Source organism: Dipodomys merriami, unplaced genomic scaffold, assembly GCF_024711535.1.
Source record: "Dipodomys merriami isolate MVZ:Mamm:240054 unplaced genomic scaffold, mDipMer1.0.p SCAF_128, whole genome shotgun sequence".
NCBI classification, from domain to species: Eukaryota; Metazoa; Chordata; class Mammalia; order Rodentia; family Heteromyidae; genus Dipodomys; species Dipodomys merriami.
The window spans coordinates 1,867,651-1,884,075 of record NW_027202582.1 but is presented as its reverse complement, the minus strand read 5'-3'; the positions used below and the strand labels follow the sequence as shown (position 1 = coordinate 1,884,075).

At 45.4% G+C, this 16,425-nt stretch overlaps 1 protein-coding gene across 1 annotated transcript in view; it reads right to left on the bottom strand.

The window, feature by feature from the left end:
• The window catches only part of LOC138824295 (DNA polymerase alpha subunit B), a 33,929-nt gene extending 17,511 nt beyond the window's left edge, over positions 1-16,418 (bottom strand). Inside the window, exons 1-9 of the mRNA XM_070018079.1 lie at positions 16,035-16,418; positions 13,286-13,410; positions 12,701-12,792; positions 11,951-12,008; positions 7,397-7,503; positions 3,749-3,942; positions 3,013-3,101; positions 744-899; positions 180-242 (exon numbers count right to left, since the gene is read on the bottom strand). Of these exons, the coding sequence (XP_069874180.1) occupies positions 180-242; positions 744-899; positions 3,013-3,101; positions 3,749-3,942; positions 7,397-7,503; positions 11,951-12,008; positions 12,701-12,792; positions 13,286-13,410; positions 16,035-16,113 (963 nt within the window). The 5' untranslated portion in view covers positions 16,114-16,418. The remainder of the gene's footprint in view (positions 1-179; positions 243-743; positions 900-3,012; positions 3,102-3,748; positions 3,943-7,396; positions 7,504-11,950; positions 12,009-12,700; positions 12,793-13,285; positions 13,411-16,034) is intronic.
• Positions 16,419-16,425: the final 7 nt, after the last annotated feature.

Genomic DNA, 16,425 nt, shown 5'->3' with positions numbered 1-16,425 from the left:
GACTTGCTCCAAAAAAAAAGAAGAAAAAAAAAAAGAGAGAGAGAAAAGAAAAGAGAAGAAGTTTCCTGACTTACAACCTGGAGTAAATTCCCACTCTATAGACTGAACCAGTTTCTAGGGCCCAGAAGCACACACAGTGCCCAGAACAAACAAGGAAGGGAGGAGGGGCCCCTCTGTACCTCATAGAGTTTGGTGGCCACAAGTCTTCTACCAGTGGTGTTGATTCCTTCCATGATTACAACCTGAAAGACGAGAAACAACAGGCTTGCTAAACAACGGGGGGAAATGAAAGGTCTGGCATCAATTATTTTGACGCAGTTACGAGTATTTTATAAGTGTAAACTCAGAGCAGTTTTCTTGCAAACAAATTAAAGGGACTGCGTTAGTAACAATCATTACACTGTATACAAATGATGTAATTCTCACAACTATCCCATGAGGTAAGAATCATTATTTATTCTCTGGAGACCCAGTGGCTTAGAAGGTTTAAATATCTTGCCTGAAGCCACATACCTTGTGAGCTAGAGCTAGGATTTGAACTGGGCCGTCAGACGCAAAAGCAAGCATAAAAGGGAAGACCAGAGAAACAAGAGAATGGTAAGAACCTCTACGATGCTGTCCTCTGGCTCATGTAGGCACATGCCACACGTCAGAGGAACAAACTGAGAAAAACCTATCCCTGGCACAATGCTGGCAAGTGTAAATGATACCTCTACATCTTGGTGCAGCATCTGCAATCTTACCTGTCCAGGAAACAGAGAATATTCTCTGAGCTCAGACAGATCCACTGGAATCTGAGCACCTGAGGAATGTTCTCGATCTCCCTCGAGGATGACCGACTTGCTGTTCAGCTTCCCATTGCTGTCACAGCAGATCTGACCCAGCAGGGTGACAGGCTCCTACGGAAGGAAAGGGGCAGTTTAAGAAGCAGTTTTGGAAGTCACTGGGGTGAACAGTGAGCAACCCCCAAGAGACATGCGTGTTGTATGGATGCGATCGAGCATCACATCTCCACAGACGGCAGAGATGGAGGAGCTGTGACAGGCTCACCACGCTCGGAGGCTGCCTGGGATTAAGCATCTTCAGCAAGGGAGGACGTGCCCCGCCCCCACGGCACTTTTCCAGACCTATAGCTGAAAATACTTCACATTTACGGAACCGACGAAATACCAGGCACTGTTCCAAGTATGCATCTTTACTACTTGAACTACAGCTCTACCTCCAGGTTTTGGCTGGTTAATTAGCTAAAGCATCTCTAGATCTTCCCACATGGATTGGTTTCAAACCTAGAATCTCAGACCCCGGCCTTCTGAGTAGCTAAGAAGACAGTCCTGAGCCAGTGATGCCTGATAAAATTGGTGTTTGTTTTTTTTTTTTAATTTTTTGTTTTTTTTTTTTAATTTTTTGTTTTGGCCAGTCCTGGGGCTTGAACTCAGGGCCTGAGCACTGTATCTGAGCTTTTTCACTCAAGGCTAGCACTCTACCACTTTGAGCCACAGTGCCACTTCCTGTTTTCTGGTGGTTAATTGGAGGTAAGTCTCGTGGACTTTCCTGCCTGGCCTACCTTCAAACCGGAATCCTCAGGTCTCAACCTCCTGAGTAGCTAGGATTATAGGCATGAGTCACTGGTGCCCGGTGAAACTGGTGCTTTTTTAAGCCTATTTATCAAGTCTGTCTCTAGAATGGGAATCTACCCTGGCTATCTATGAGCAAATGACAGTTAGTTTAGAATCTGCATGCCATAGGTTTCTGTCTTCCTGCTTCAGCCTCTAGTGTAGGGAATACAGGTGTGTGCTACCATGCCCACTCATGTCGTCCAATTTTTAAAGGTTGAGTTTTAATATTCAAATCTTAATACTGATTTGTAGGTGACCTTTACATACCATGGATATGAATCCTTTATTAGTTACATATTCCTCAAAAAAATTTTTTTGAGACAGGATCTTGGTATGTAATCAGGCTGACCTTGGATTTGTGATCTTTCTGCCCCAAGCTTAGTCCTGGGCTTATAGGTGTGCACCACTATGCCCAGTACCATATTGGCATAGTGGTTCCTCATTAGATTAACCTGAACTCTTTTTCCTCGATCCTGTTCCCATTCTTAGGAGCAAACAGGAATCTAATCTTTCCCACATGCCTGTGTATCCCTGCCCACCCAGCACTTCCTCCCAATAATCTCTAAAACTTCCTCAGAGGACACAATTTCACATCTCTTTCCCCAAATGCAAACATACAGCAAAGGTACCTTAAGGAATTTTGTAGAATACATCCCCCTTAGATCAAAAGAAGGTCAAGTGCCAGGCGCTGCTGGCTCATGCCTTTAATCCTAGCTACTCAGGAGGATGAGATCTGAAGATCCCAGTTCAAAGCCAGCAGGGCCAGACAAATTTGAGACACTTATCTCCAAATAACCAGCAAAAAGCTGCAAGTAGAAGCATGGTTCAAGTGGTAGAGTGCCAGATACGAGAGCTTGAGACCCTGAGTTTAAGCCCCAATACTGCTGCACACATGCAAGCATGAGTGCACACACGTTTTATAAAGAAATATGAGCAGATTTAAAGCATGGTGTAGATATAATTAGTGGCTACTGATCTATAATTAGAGATTCAACTAGGAGAGTTGCTTCCTATGCTAGAGAACTGGGTACCCCATCCCTGCTGCTGTCTGTGGAGCTCTCCAGGAGCTACCTGCCTTAGCTAACACTAAGGAGAATGTCTTCAATCTTTGCTGATGTGACAAACCCTAAGCTAAGTGACAAGAGCCCTGGTCACAAAACCAGGGAGCCTTTATGCAACTTCCTGCAGAAGGACTTTTTAGTGAATTCAACCAAGACAGATGCACAAGTAAATGGAAAAGGCTATCTCTTTACCATTGCCTTAAAAAGATAATATTAAATCATGAGAACGGGACTCAAACTCAGTCCCTGACACTTTCGCTCCCTGGCTAGCGCTCTAACAACTGAGCCATGCCTCCACCCCGCCATGAGAACTCTTAATGAAAGACAACTCTTACTTGCACCGGGACTAGCAGAGGCGTAAAAGACTCAATCTTGTAATGTTCCTTGAGTTCGCCGCCAAGCTCTTCTATCTTACAGGTCAGAACTGCAATCCCAGATGTGAAAGAAAGTGTTGTGTTTAAAACATTTCACTTGGCAAGAAAACACAGCATGCCGTAAAATATTACAGTCATTTTATAGGCGCAGGGAGGTGCCTGGACATCTAAAACTCTAGCCAATTTTCTTGTGTCTGGTTGCTAAATCTGGCCAGCCACAAGGTCACTTGGAGACCATGCAGGAGTCAGTGAGTCCCTTCAACCACCCCTGGAGGAATAAAGTCCCTCGGGACATCAGAGCCATTCCGGGCAAGCCAAGGCTACAGTGGAGAAGGCTTCTTCCAGGCAAAGTCATAAATGTCCTTAGAAGTTGAATTCATTGCATAGTTCAGGATTTCTTTCCTGTGGACAGTTACAGGTCTTTTCTTCAGGAAAGCAATGGGACAGTGACACTCAATGACACTCAATGTCACAACATTAACAGAGGACCTCTGAGGCAACCTCCCAACTCCCCTCCCCCCACCCAGGGACCAGGACTTGAACTCAGGGCCTAGTATTTGCTTACAGGCTGATGTTCTACCACCTGAGCCATGCCTCCAGCTCCCAACCTTAGAACTTGTTCTACCCGCCTAGCTAGGGGTGTGATAGCTCTCTAAGCCTTTCCAGGTGGTTTTACAACCACCAGAAAAACAATCACCTTCTCGAATATCTGGGAGCTTCTGGAACATGAATTTGTAGCTCCCAGTGAGTGGTTCTGGATACCCGATGACCTTCAGGCTGGGGTTTCCGGCTCCCCCTCTTCCGGACCAACACACACCCTGGGACCAGCCAAATGTATTAACCACTTCGCCTCGGTTATTTCTTGAGTTGTATTTCGGGGAGGGAGTGGCACTGATGGAAAGGAAAACAGAAAAATAGTATTACATTCATGGCTAGGGGGAGCGGGGAGGGAAATGAGCTTACTTTTTGGAAATGGGAACTGGAGGGAAGTCCAAGTTAGCTTTATAAATCCAATTGGTGTAATGGGGTTGGACATACACAGACCTTTCAGGAATTTCAGGAATGAGGGGCTGAAGAATACCGAGAAGGAATACCGAAAATGTTTAGAGATGTTTAAAAGCCAGGGACGTTATTTGAAAAGGTTGTGTTGTCTTCTGACATTAAAATTAAACAAAGTAGCCAGGTACCAGTGGCTCATGCCTATAATCTTAGTTAAGATTAGCTGAGATGTGAAAAATCAAGGTTTGAAGCCAACTCAAGAAGGAAAGTCCACGAGACTCTTACCTCCAGAAAAGCCAGAAGTGGAGCTGTAACTCAAGTGGTAGAGCACTAGTCTTGAGCAAAAGCAGCTCAGAGAAGAGCCCGGACCCTGAATTCAAGTCCCAGGACCAGCACAAAATAAATAAATAAATAATAGAAAAGTCACACAAGGGCTGGGAATGTAGAGTGCTTGCTTAGCATTCATGAAGCCCTGGGTTCGATTCCTCAGTACCACATAAACAGAAAAAGGCTAAAGGGGCACTGTGGCTGAAATGGTAGAGTGCTAGCCTTGGGCAAAAGAAGCTCAGGAGAGTGCTCAGGCCCTGAATTCAAGCTCCAGGACTGGCAAAATAAAAAATAAAATAAAAAAGTCATACAAAATTCTGAGTGAAAGTGAATTTTAAGTATTTTCTTCTCCCTCCCTTCCTTCCTTCCTTCCTTCCTCCCTCCCTCCCTCTCCCTTCCTTCCTTCCTTTGTTCCTTTTCTTTCCTTCCTTCTCTCTTTCTTTCATGGGTACTGGCGCTTAAACTCAAGGCTTTGCACTCTTGTTTGGCTTTTTTGCTCAAGGCTGGTGCTCTACCACTTGAGCCATACCTCCACTTCTGGTGTTTTGGTGGTTAATAAGAGCCTCATGGACTTTCTGCCCAGGCTGACTTCAAACTATGATCCTCACATCTCAGCCTCCTGAGTAGCTAGGTGCAGGCATGAGGCACAAGTGCCTGGCTTTTTCCTTTCTTATGAATCATCAGCATTTACTAGGATATTGTCTGAGCCAGGAACTGTAGATGCGCCCAACACTGCTGAGCATTTACAGAAACTCACAATACAGTTCAAGGGTGAAGCAACAATAAAGAGAAGTTAAACAAAATCAGTCAGCTTCCGCCAGCACCTGTGGAGGTGGAGTTCACTCTCACACTGGTAAATGTCACCTCCAAGAACACCAGAGGTAGCTGATCCTCTTAGTTACTTCTAATCCTTGGGTTGTTAAATATCACCTGTACAGAGATCTCTAAATGGGCTTTTCCTTTTTCCCCAGTTGGTTGTGGGCATTGAACTCTGGGCCTGGGCGCTGTCCCCGAGTTCTTCAGCTCAAGGCTAGCACTTTACCACTTGAGCTACAGTGCCACTTCCGATTTTCTGGTAGTTAATTGGTGATCAGAGTTTCACAGACTTTCCTCCCTGGGCTGGCTTTGAACCGTGATACTCAGATCTCAGCCTACTAAGTAGCTAGGATTACCACCCTGCCTTCTTTCCAGACACAAGCTACATGACTAATGAGCTCAACTAATTATCTTTACCTTCAGTGCTGCCTCTGCCTGACTAGTTTACAAGCTCCTGTCATAAACTACAAAGCCAGTTTTTCTGATGTCAGCTTTATTAGTGTATACTTAAAAAAAAAAAAAAAAGACTAGGTTGGACACTGATGGCTCACTCTTATAATCCTAGCTACTCAGGAGGCTGAGATCTGAGAATCTCAGTTCAAAAGCTAGCCTGGGTAGGAAAGTCAGTGAGACACTTATCTCCAATTAACCATCCCAAAACTAGAAATGGAGCTGTGGCTCAAAGTGGTAGAATACTAGTCTTAAACATAAATCTCAGATGTAGTGCCAAGGCCCTGAGTTCAAGAACCATGACTAACCAAACAAACAAAACCTCAAAACAACAGAGTAGGCAGAGGCTACTGGCTTCTCTGAGCTCCTGGAAAGCTCCATGGGATTACAATATAGCCAGGCTCTTTAACACAACCACAGGCTTCTACCAGGCCACTTCAAGACATGCCTACAGGTTTCAAAGGGAGGACGTCCCCAGAACGCTAATGGTCCTGGGAGCATGCAGGAAACCATCACTATCTGCCATGTTTCAAGAGGACCCTTGTAAGTCTACAAAGCTTGCTTGGAAAGGAAGGTGAGATGTCCTCAAAGTAACAGTGGACTGCAGTGAAGCCAAAGCATCCTTCAAAATCCAAAGAGAGGCCGGGTGTTAGCAGCACAGGCCTGTAATCCTAGCTACTGAGGAGGCCACTGTGATCTGCAGATCACAGTTTAAAGCCAGCCCAGGCAGGAAAAGCCCATGACTCTTATCTCCAATTAACCAACAAAAAAGCTAGAAGTGGAACTCTGGTAGAGCACTAGCCTTGAGTTAAAAAAAACAAGCCAAAGTATAATGCTCTGAGTTCAACCATAGCACTTGTGCGCATGTGTACACACACACACACACACACACACACACACACACACACACACACACACACACACACACACACACACACACACACACACACACACACACGAGTCCAATGAATATTCATGTAAAACAACCACACAGCTTCTGCCTGTCTAAAGGAAACAACTTCAACACCTTGAGCTCTGGCTAGTCCAGAGGCACCCAGTGGGGAAGCTGTGACTCCAGACAGTCAATGGTTAACATGGCAGCATCCTGGCGAGACAGCACCCATAAAACACTGCTACTCAGCAAGTCCTCTAACACAAGACGTGTCATTTAAGGATTTCAAACAACCTAATAGGATCTTTGTGGATTTCTATAGTTTGGTGGCAGCAGGGATCAAAATACTAATTAAGTCAGTGGAGACTCACAGTGACAAGCCAACTGCCAGAAATGAGTTGGAACCTGAGGGAGGGACAATAAACAGGTTATGCAACATGACGAACAAAGATGTGTACTTTTCCTTTTTTTTAAAGAAATACTTTAGATTAAAAAGAAAAAAGAAACCTAACAAAACACAAGCTAATGGTAGGTGAGAGCCTATTTGCCTTTCCTGGCAAACTGGCTAGACTCTCAGGCTCTGAAAGGACAGGTTGTTTTCAATAGAAGATATCAGTTCCTGATCTAGGAAATGAGCCCCAGTGAAGTGGGTGGAAAGTGAGTTTCCTTAACGACTGCAAGGAACAGTAATTTTCCACAAAGGAAGAGAAGGGGAGGGAGGGAGGGAAGGGAGGAAAGCAATAGGCTTTGGAGTTAATTCACTGCAGACCTCCACCTGGGTCCACAGTTAATAAATGACTGTGTAATTTCACTTATGTCAGGCTGCAGTGTGAGGAGAGAGGATTTCATTATGGCGCTTACCTTGGGGAGAAGCTGGATGGTGAGAGGATCTGATGTGGGCTACGTAATGACACATTCCTTTTTGTTAGGGGCGTCTCCGGAGTGGTGATGGGTCGCTTCTGAGGCCCCTAGAAACGAGATGAAAAAATTCCAGTCACTGTGACTCCAAGTTGCAAACTCAGTGTATATATCCTGTGTGTGTGTGTGTGTGTGTGTGTGCGCGCGTGCGTGTGTGCGTGCACGCGCGCCCAATCCTAGGGCTTGAACTCAGGGCTTAGGCTCTGCGTCTGAGCTTCAGTGCTCAAGGTTGATGCTCTACTGCTTGAGCTATAGCTCCACTTCTGGCTAAATCATGGACTTTCCTGCCCAGGCTGGCTTTGAACCTCAACCCTTAGATCTATCTCCTGAATAGCTAGGATTGCAGGGGTGCCCAGCAGTATAGAGTTCTGTACAGTTCCTTAGGAGAGGGGTAGTGGTGCACAAGTGAAGGACACCAGTTGGGCAAGTTCTCAAGGTGGCATCTTTCAGGTTTAATTCTAGAAACAAATCTTCAACTCAGTATTTGCCAGGAAGCTCTCCCCATTTTGAAGGCGATTGTGAACAAAATGCAAACATTTTCTGAAAAGGATGGCCAAGTGGATGTCCTGTGGAACTTTTACTGTGCTCACTATCCATGCTTTACATGGATCTGGGATCTGCAGTGCATATGGCTGTGACCTGCAGGCGCACATTTTCCTGAGACGGGATGGGAGTGTGTTACACATCTTTTGGCTAGGTCTAGCACATATTTTCCAAATTAAAGTCAGGCATGACTCGACGCCGATAACATGACTGAGCTCATACTTGGAGAACAGCTAGAAAACACCTCACTGATAGTCACTTTTTTTCTTTTTGGCACATCAACGAGAATCCAGAGATAAGCCCCAAATGGGAGAATGAATCCCCTCAGAGGTCCCACTGCTCCCTACAGTCTAAGATAACTGAATGTAACAGAGGAAAGACAAAAATTCCTGCCCAGCCCATAACCAAGGGCCTAAGCTGCAGAAGCCTTTCCTACTTGAAGGCTCCACCTGGTGGAGAGCTTAAGTTTGGATCATCAGCTTTGGACTCTTGGATCCTGTGGAGACAGAATGTGAGAACTGACCTAGAACCATTAAATACTTAACAGCTGGGCAGTGGTGGCCCAGGCCTGTAATCCTATTTACTCAGAAAGCTGGGATCTGAGGATGACAGTTCAAGACTCAGGCAGGAAAGTTTGTAAGTCCTCCCCTCTCACCCCCACTAACCACCATTAAGCTAGAAGTGGAGCTGTGGCTCAAGCAGTAGAACACTGACTTTGAGCTTGAGGTCCCGAGTTCAAGCCCAATATTGGCGTGCACATACACACATACACAAAAGCTGTAATGCGGGGCTGGGAAGGTGGCTTAGTGGTAGAGCGCTTGCCTTGCATGCCTGAGGCCCTGGGTTCGATTCCTCAGCACCACATAAGCAAAAAGAAAAAAACCGAAAGTGGTGCTGTGGCTCAAGTGGTAGAGCGCTATCTTTGAACTGAAGAGCTGAGGGACAGCGCCTAGGCCCAGAGTTCAGGCCCCACAACCGGACCCAAAAAAAAAAAAAAAAAAAAAAAAAGCTGTAATGGAAGGTAAATTTAAAAACAATGTTATGCTATGTTTCACATATAGTAACTATCGTTGAAATTCCTTAATAATATTTTAATGTTATTCCAGTTAATGTAAATTGCAATACTTGTAATTTTAAATATAAACTTCAGCTGAAGGATTTTATGTGCTAATAGTTCTACTCTATTTAATTCTTTATCTTATTCAGTAGTTCTTAACTGGTTGAGTGGATGGACCAGAATTCATATAGCTACTTCTCCACTGCTGGACTATGGATTGTTTTTAATTTCTTACAAAGAATGCTGGGAGTCCATGTTTTATGCCTAACCACAACTATTCAGGAGGTTGAGATCCAGATTATAGTTTGAACACAGATAAGAAAGAAAATTCTGCCAAATTCCATTTCCAATCAATTAGCAAAAAGCCAGAAGTGGAGGTATGACTTGAGTGGCAGAACACCAGCCATAAGTGAATGAGTGCAAAAGCTAAGAGACGGCTAGAGGCTTTGAGATCAAGCTGTATACACACACACACACACACACACACACACACACACACACACACACACACACACACGTAAAAAGCCAGGCAGGAAACATGGCTCAAATGATAAGTACCAGCACAGCAAGCAAACAAGGTAACAGTCCAAGGTCCTGAGTTCAAGCCCTGGCACAAAAATTTTCTAGAATACACATCTTCATGCACATAGCATTTCCTACCATTTGCATTACTTCCTCAAGAAAGTATTATTATTTATTTAATTTTGGCAGGGGAGGGAACTGGAGATGGAACCCAGGGCCTTTCACGTATGCTAAGCATGCACTCTACCACTGAGCCACACTGGTTGGCCTTTTGAGACTTTTATTAGGAAGAATTATTATTACTATTATTATTATTGTGACAATCCTGGGGCATAAACTCAGGGCCTGGATGCTGTTCCTGAGTTGTTGTGCTCAAGGCTAGCACCCTACCACAGCTCCATTTCTGGCTTTTTTGATGGTTAACTGGAGATAAGAGTTATAAGATATGAGTTACTCAGGAGGCTGAGATCTGAGGATTGCAGTTCAGCCTGGGCAGGAAAGTCTATGAGACTCTTATCTCCAATAAACCACTCAGAAAACTGAAAGTGGCGCAGTGGCTCAAGTGGTAGAGTGCTAGCCTTGAGCTGAAGAGCTGTGTGTTCAGGCCCAGAGGTCAAGCCCCATGACCGCCAAAAAAAGTCTCATCAGCTTTCCTACCCAGGGTGACTTTGAACCACGACCCTCATATCTAAGCCTCTTGAACAACTAGGATTAGAGGCATGAGCCTCTATGCCTGGCTAGGAGGAATTACTGAGACAAAGGATCAAGCAAGACTTTATGGTTTTGATCCACTTTCTCAAACTATTTTCCCCAAAAGTTTCTCCTAGTACACAGTATTTCAACACCTGCGATGACCAGGCATTAAGGGAAAGGGCTGTGAGTGAAGCACAGATTCCATATTCCAAGAGCTTCCATTCCACTAGAAGAAGATAAACTGAAACAAAGAATCCATCAAATGCCTACTGGAAACAAACTTAGATGAAAAATGAAGCAGTACAGTAAGACACAGGAGGGGAAGAGGCTTGCTCTTCAGACACAGTTCCCTGTCAAGAGGACCTATGAGGTGGACATGTTTGGCATGTCTGAAGACCAGAAAGGAAACTAATATGGCAGGAACAGAAGGAGGGGGAAGAAGGCAGAGTAAGTACGGGCTCAGACAGATCCTCACATAGATTGGTTCAGACTGAATGTGAGTAGGGAAAAACTAAGTCATAGGGAGCTGGGAGCAAGAAAAAACTGACCTAGCTGGGCACCAGTAGCTCACACCTGTAATCCTAGCTACTCAGGAAGCTGAGATCTGAGGATTGCGGTTCAAAGCCAGCCTAGGCAAGAAAGTCCATCAGACTCTTAATCTCCAATTAACCACCAGAAGACTGGAAGTAGAGCTGTGGCTCAAGTGGTAGAGCACTTGCCTTGAGCCAAATTGCTGAGGGACCCAGGCCTAGAGTTCAAGCCCACGACCAACAAAAGAAAAAGAAAAACTTGGCCTGATACTGGTACCAGTGACTCACACTTGTAATCCTAGCTACTCAGGAGGCTGAACCTGGGGATCCTGGTTTGAAGGCAGCCTGAGCAGAACAATTTGAGAGTTTCTGATCTCCAATTAACCTGCAAAATGTCAGTAGTAGAGCACCAGCCTTGAATAAAAAAGCCATAATAGCACCTTCCCCACTCCCCACAAAAAGGGAAGAAATTGTTTATTCAGCAATGTTTCCAATTTGCTAACTGAATAACAAAGGGTAACGATGTTCAAAGGGCTGTTCTTACATAAAAATATTTATGTATCTGATGAATAAGTGGAAATATAGTAGGAAATACAGGAGAATTCTGATATTATTTCCCATCAGATCTTTAAATGTTATGGTAATTTTATGGGTGTACGTGCCAGTACTGGGACTTGAACTCAGGGCCTCAAGCTCTCATTTGGCTTTTCCTCTCAAGGCTGGAACTCAACTATTTCATCCACAGCCTTACCTCCAGCTTTTTGCTGCTTAATTGAGAGATAAGATTCTCATAGACTCCAGCTCCAGCAGGCTTCAAACTGTGATCCTCAGATCTTAGCCTTCAGAACAGATAGGATTACAGGCATGAGCCATTAGTACCTGGCTGTTTTTGTTACTATTTTTAAAATGCTACTTATAGGGCTGAGAAGGTGGCTCAGTGGTAGAGTGCTTGCCTTGAATGCATGAAGCCCTGGGTTTGATTCCTCAGTACCACATAAGCAGAAAAAGCCAGAAGTAGCGCTATGGCTCAAGTGGTAGAGCGTTAGCCTTGAGCTGAAGAGCTGAAGGACAGTGCCCAGGCCGAGTTCAGGCCCCACGACTGACAAAAAAAAAAAAAGCTATTTATTCAATTTCTAAACACTTTATACTCACCTTGGAGGGTGTGGTGTAAGAGTTCAGTAGAGATTCTTCTTCTTCTTCCACTTCAATTCTAAACACATTGGTTAAGGAAAGTAACAAGCAAGGGCTGATTAAATAAGAAATATGAATTTCAAGTATTTTTTGTTGTTGTTGCTGCTCCTGAGGTTTGAACTCAGGAGCCTGAGTACCGTCCCTGAGCTTTTGCTCAAGAATAGTGCTAAACCACTTGAGCCACAGTTCCACTTTTGGCTTTTTCTGAGTAGTTTATTGAAGATTAGAGTCTCATAGACTATCCTGTCCAGGCTGGCTTTGAACCATGATCCTCAGATCTCAGACTCCCAATAGCTAAGATTAAAGGAGCGAGCTACCGGTACTTGACTCAATTTCAGAGTTTTTGGTAGTTTTTTTTTTTTTTTTTTTGGTCAGTTATTAGGCTTGAACTCAGGGCCTGGGCACTGTTCCTGAGCTCTTTTGCCCAAGGTTAGCACTCTTACCACTTTGAGCCATAACATCACTTCTCGTTTTCTGAATGAGAGAAGTTAATTGAAGATAAGAGTCCCATGGACTTTCCTGCCTGGGCTGGCTTCAAACTGTGATTCTCAGTTCTCAGCCCCCTGGGTAGCTAGGATTACAGGTGTGAGCCACCAGTGCCTGGCTAATTCAGGTAATTTTCGCTGTACCCAAATTACACATGCAAATTCAGACAAATGAGCAAATCCAGACATGTGGCTTGGTGGGAAGTCCTGCAGCAGCAAAGGATACAGCTCCTGTATAGAAACAATGTCTCTAGTTCCCGCATGGCCAGTGTTCTTGGAGACATTGTGCCAGGCTTTGGATAATTTTTTGCTCAGAACCTGAGGAATAAAATGTAGTCAACACATTATTCCATAGTCTTATAATAAAGATAGCATTTTTTCACAGCCTTAAAATAATACATTCAACATGTTACTCAGGAGGCTGAGATGTGTGGATTATAGTTAGAAGCTAACACCTGACAAAAACAAGCTCATGAAACTCTTATCTATAACCACCAAATACCCAGAGTGGCGCTATGGTTCAAGTGGCAGAGTACCAGCCTTGAATGAGCCCCAGTACAGCACACAAGCGACACACACACACACACACACACACACACACACACACACACACACACACACCAAAGCAAAACAAAACAAAACAAAACAAACAAAACAGAAGACTGGGCTCAGGGCTTTTAAATATTTAGCCCAATCTGACATGGAGATCAGAATTCAGGTTTGATTCCAAAGCCTATACTCTTCTCAATACATCATACACATCCCTTTAACACCAAAGACCATGAGTAGTTTGCTTATATACTGTTCTTACCTCATGCTCAAAAGAGTTCAAGATGTCAGCTGTAAGGCAAGCTTTACCTGTGCTGGTACAGAAGGCCACCAGCTCACCCACCATTCCCTCCTCATTCTGTCCATATTGAACACAAAGGTCTGCCACTGCAGGAAGGGAAGTTGGACAGGTAAGGACTTAATTCATTGCAGCTTTGATCATGAAAAGCAATTAATAATAATAATGTTGTACGTATTCAGTGCTAAGCACTCTTCTAGGCACTGGGAACACAGTGAACAAAATAAAAGCATCCTTGTTCTCCTGAAGCTTACTACTGGGTAGGACAGAAAAAAAAAAATTAAATCTTTTTTTTTGGGGGGGTCTGGTCGTGGGGCCTGAACGCTGGGCCTGGGCGCTGTCCCTCAGCTCTTCAGCTCAAGGCTAGCGCTCTACCACTTGAGCCACAGCGCCATTTCCGGCTTTTTTTCTTTTTGCTTATGTGGTGCTAAGGAATCGAACCCAGAGCTTCAGGCATGCAAGGCAAGCGCTCTACCACTGAGCCACTTTCCCAGCCCCCCAAAAAATAATTAAAATATGTAACATATCAGATGGGTAAATATACTATGTAGAAAAACAAAACCAGGAGCTGAGAAGGTGGCTCAGTGGTAGAGTGCTTGCCTTGCATGCATGAGGCCCTGGGTTTGATTCTTCGGCACCACATAAGCAGAAAAAGCCGGAAGTGGGGGTGAGGCTCAAGTGGTAGAGCGCTAGTCTTGAGCTGGAGAGTTGAGGGACAGCGCCCAGGCCCAGAGTTCAGGGCCCACGACCGGGGGAAAAAAAAACCAAGGGGGCTGGAAATGTGGCTTAGTGGTAGAGTGCTTGCCTAGCATGCACGAAGCCCTGGGTTCAATTCCTCAGTACCACATCAACAGAAAAAGCCAGAAGTGGAGTTGTGGCTCAAGTGGTAGATTGCTAGCCTTGAGCAAAAGCAGCTCAGAGACAGTGCCCAGGCCCTGAGTTCAAGCCCCAGGAGCCAGGCAAGACAGCAGAAAAACTACTCCCAGAGGGAGAAGATTCCAAGAACTTAGTTTTAGACATGTAATTTGAGATGCCATTTAGACATTCAACTAGAATCATTCTGTAGGCAGCTGGACAGACCAGCCTGCAGGGAGATAAGAGGTCTCAGCTGAAATATATTTGGGAACCATTGGGCAATCACATGGAACAGAAATCTACAAGACTACAGGAGGAATGATAGTATCAAGCAGGAATACCAGACCTGAACCTCAGACACTCAGATGTTTAAATAAAGATGAATTTTCAGAGCCTAAGATGTGGTGAGAAACAAGGCTGAAGAAAACTAGAAGTGGCAGAGACACTGACAAGAGAAATGTTCTATTTCATATACTCATCCATTCATTTATTTTATTTTTGTGCCAGTACTAGGGCTTGAACTCAGGGCCTCACACTCTTTTTTTTTTTTTTTTTTTTGGGGTCTGGTCGTGGGGCCTGAACTCTGGGCCTGGGCGCTGTCCCTCAGCTCTTCAGCTCAAGGCTAGCGCTCTACCACTGGAGCCACAGCACCACTTCCGGCTTTTTTCTTTTTGCTTATGTGGTGCTGAGGAATCGAACCCAGGGCCTCATGCATGCAAGGCAAGCGCTCTACCACTGAGCCACCTTCCCAGCCCAAGGCCTCACATTCTTGATTGGCTTTTTAGATTCAAGGCTGGTACTCATCACTTGAGCCACACCCTCACTTCCAGCTTTTTGCTGGTTAGCTGGAGGTAAGTCTCTTTTTGTCCTGGTGTTGGCTTGGAACTTCTATCCTCAGTTATCAGCCTCCTGAGTAGCTTACTAGAATTTATTATAACTGCAAACCACTGACACCTGGCTTCACTCTGATTTTATATCTAAGCTAAGAAGTTCAATATGTTAGTAAGTGTGATTGAGACAGGTGAACATTCAGCCCGTCTCAAGAGTATTGACTTTGCCGGGTACCGGTGGCTTACGCCTGTAATCCTAGCTACTGAGGAGGCTGAGATCTGGGGATCGAGGTTCAAAGCTAGCCTGGGCAGGAAAAGTCCGTGAGACTCTTATCTCCAATAAACCAGTAGAAAACCGGAAGTGGTGCTGTGGCTCAAGCGGTAGAGTGCTCGCCTTAAGCTGAAGGACAGCGCCCAGGCCCAGAGTTCAAGCCCCACAACAGACCAAAAAAAAAGAGTATTGACTTCTAATTGCATCCTACCATTAGACCCTAAGAACCATTATGATGGAGAACTGAACTTAGAGGCAGGAGACCGGAGTTCACACAGCTTAGGCATTTTTGCTCAGTTCTTCCATTCTATAATAGAGGGAGGTAAGAAGCTCCCTAAAGTTACTTGCAGGGCTCAAACTTTAGGACGCCAGGCTATGGCATTCCTATTTGCTTGGTCACTTACAGCTCCGATGAGAAAAATGATGGATGGACTTAAGTTTAGGTTGGAAATGGAGACGCCGAGAATAAAAAGCTATGTTGTAAAAACACAAAAACCACCCACATCTAGGGTTACTAGGGTTCCAACAGCTGCCCCCAGCCTGAACTTACTTAGAGCACTTCTTGGACAATGTTTTTAGGATCTGAGCTGTACCCTCATGGGCACTTATAAACCCCTCCGAACCCCAAACCTCAAGGTTCAATTTAGTGCCTCTCACGCCCCCAGCGAACTCCTCAGAGGGTCTCGGAGCCCCCCGGGTCCTGGGCGGGGGACGCGGGCGTGGGGGGCCGGGCACCCCAGCTGGGTGAGGGACTCACATTTCTCAGACAGGGCGTCCTCGCAGTCCAGGCCGAAGATCTGCAGTTCCTCCACCAGCTGCTTGGTGGACACCAACATGGTGACCCAGACACGGAGCCCGGGTCCCCCGGCTCGGACCTGAGCCCCAAGAAGCCGGCGGACGTGGGGCGCACGGGCCCCCCGCCCCTCGGGCCGTCAGGCCGCCCCGCCGCCGGCCTCGAAGAACCTCAATCTTTTTTAATGTGGGAGCTCCACACTCGGGCTCCAAATGCCCTTTTCAACGGAGAGGCACAGTAACTTCGAGAGGGCACCCTCCCCGGAGAAAAGCTCTCCCGAAAACCTGCTGCACATCCAGCGTCCGGGAGGGCGGAAAAAAACCCGCCAAAGTTTGTGCACCGCGCGCACGCGCAA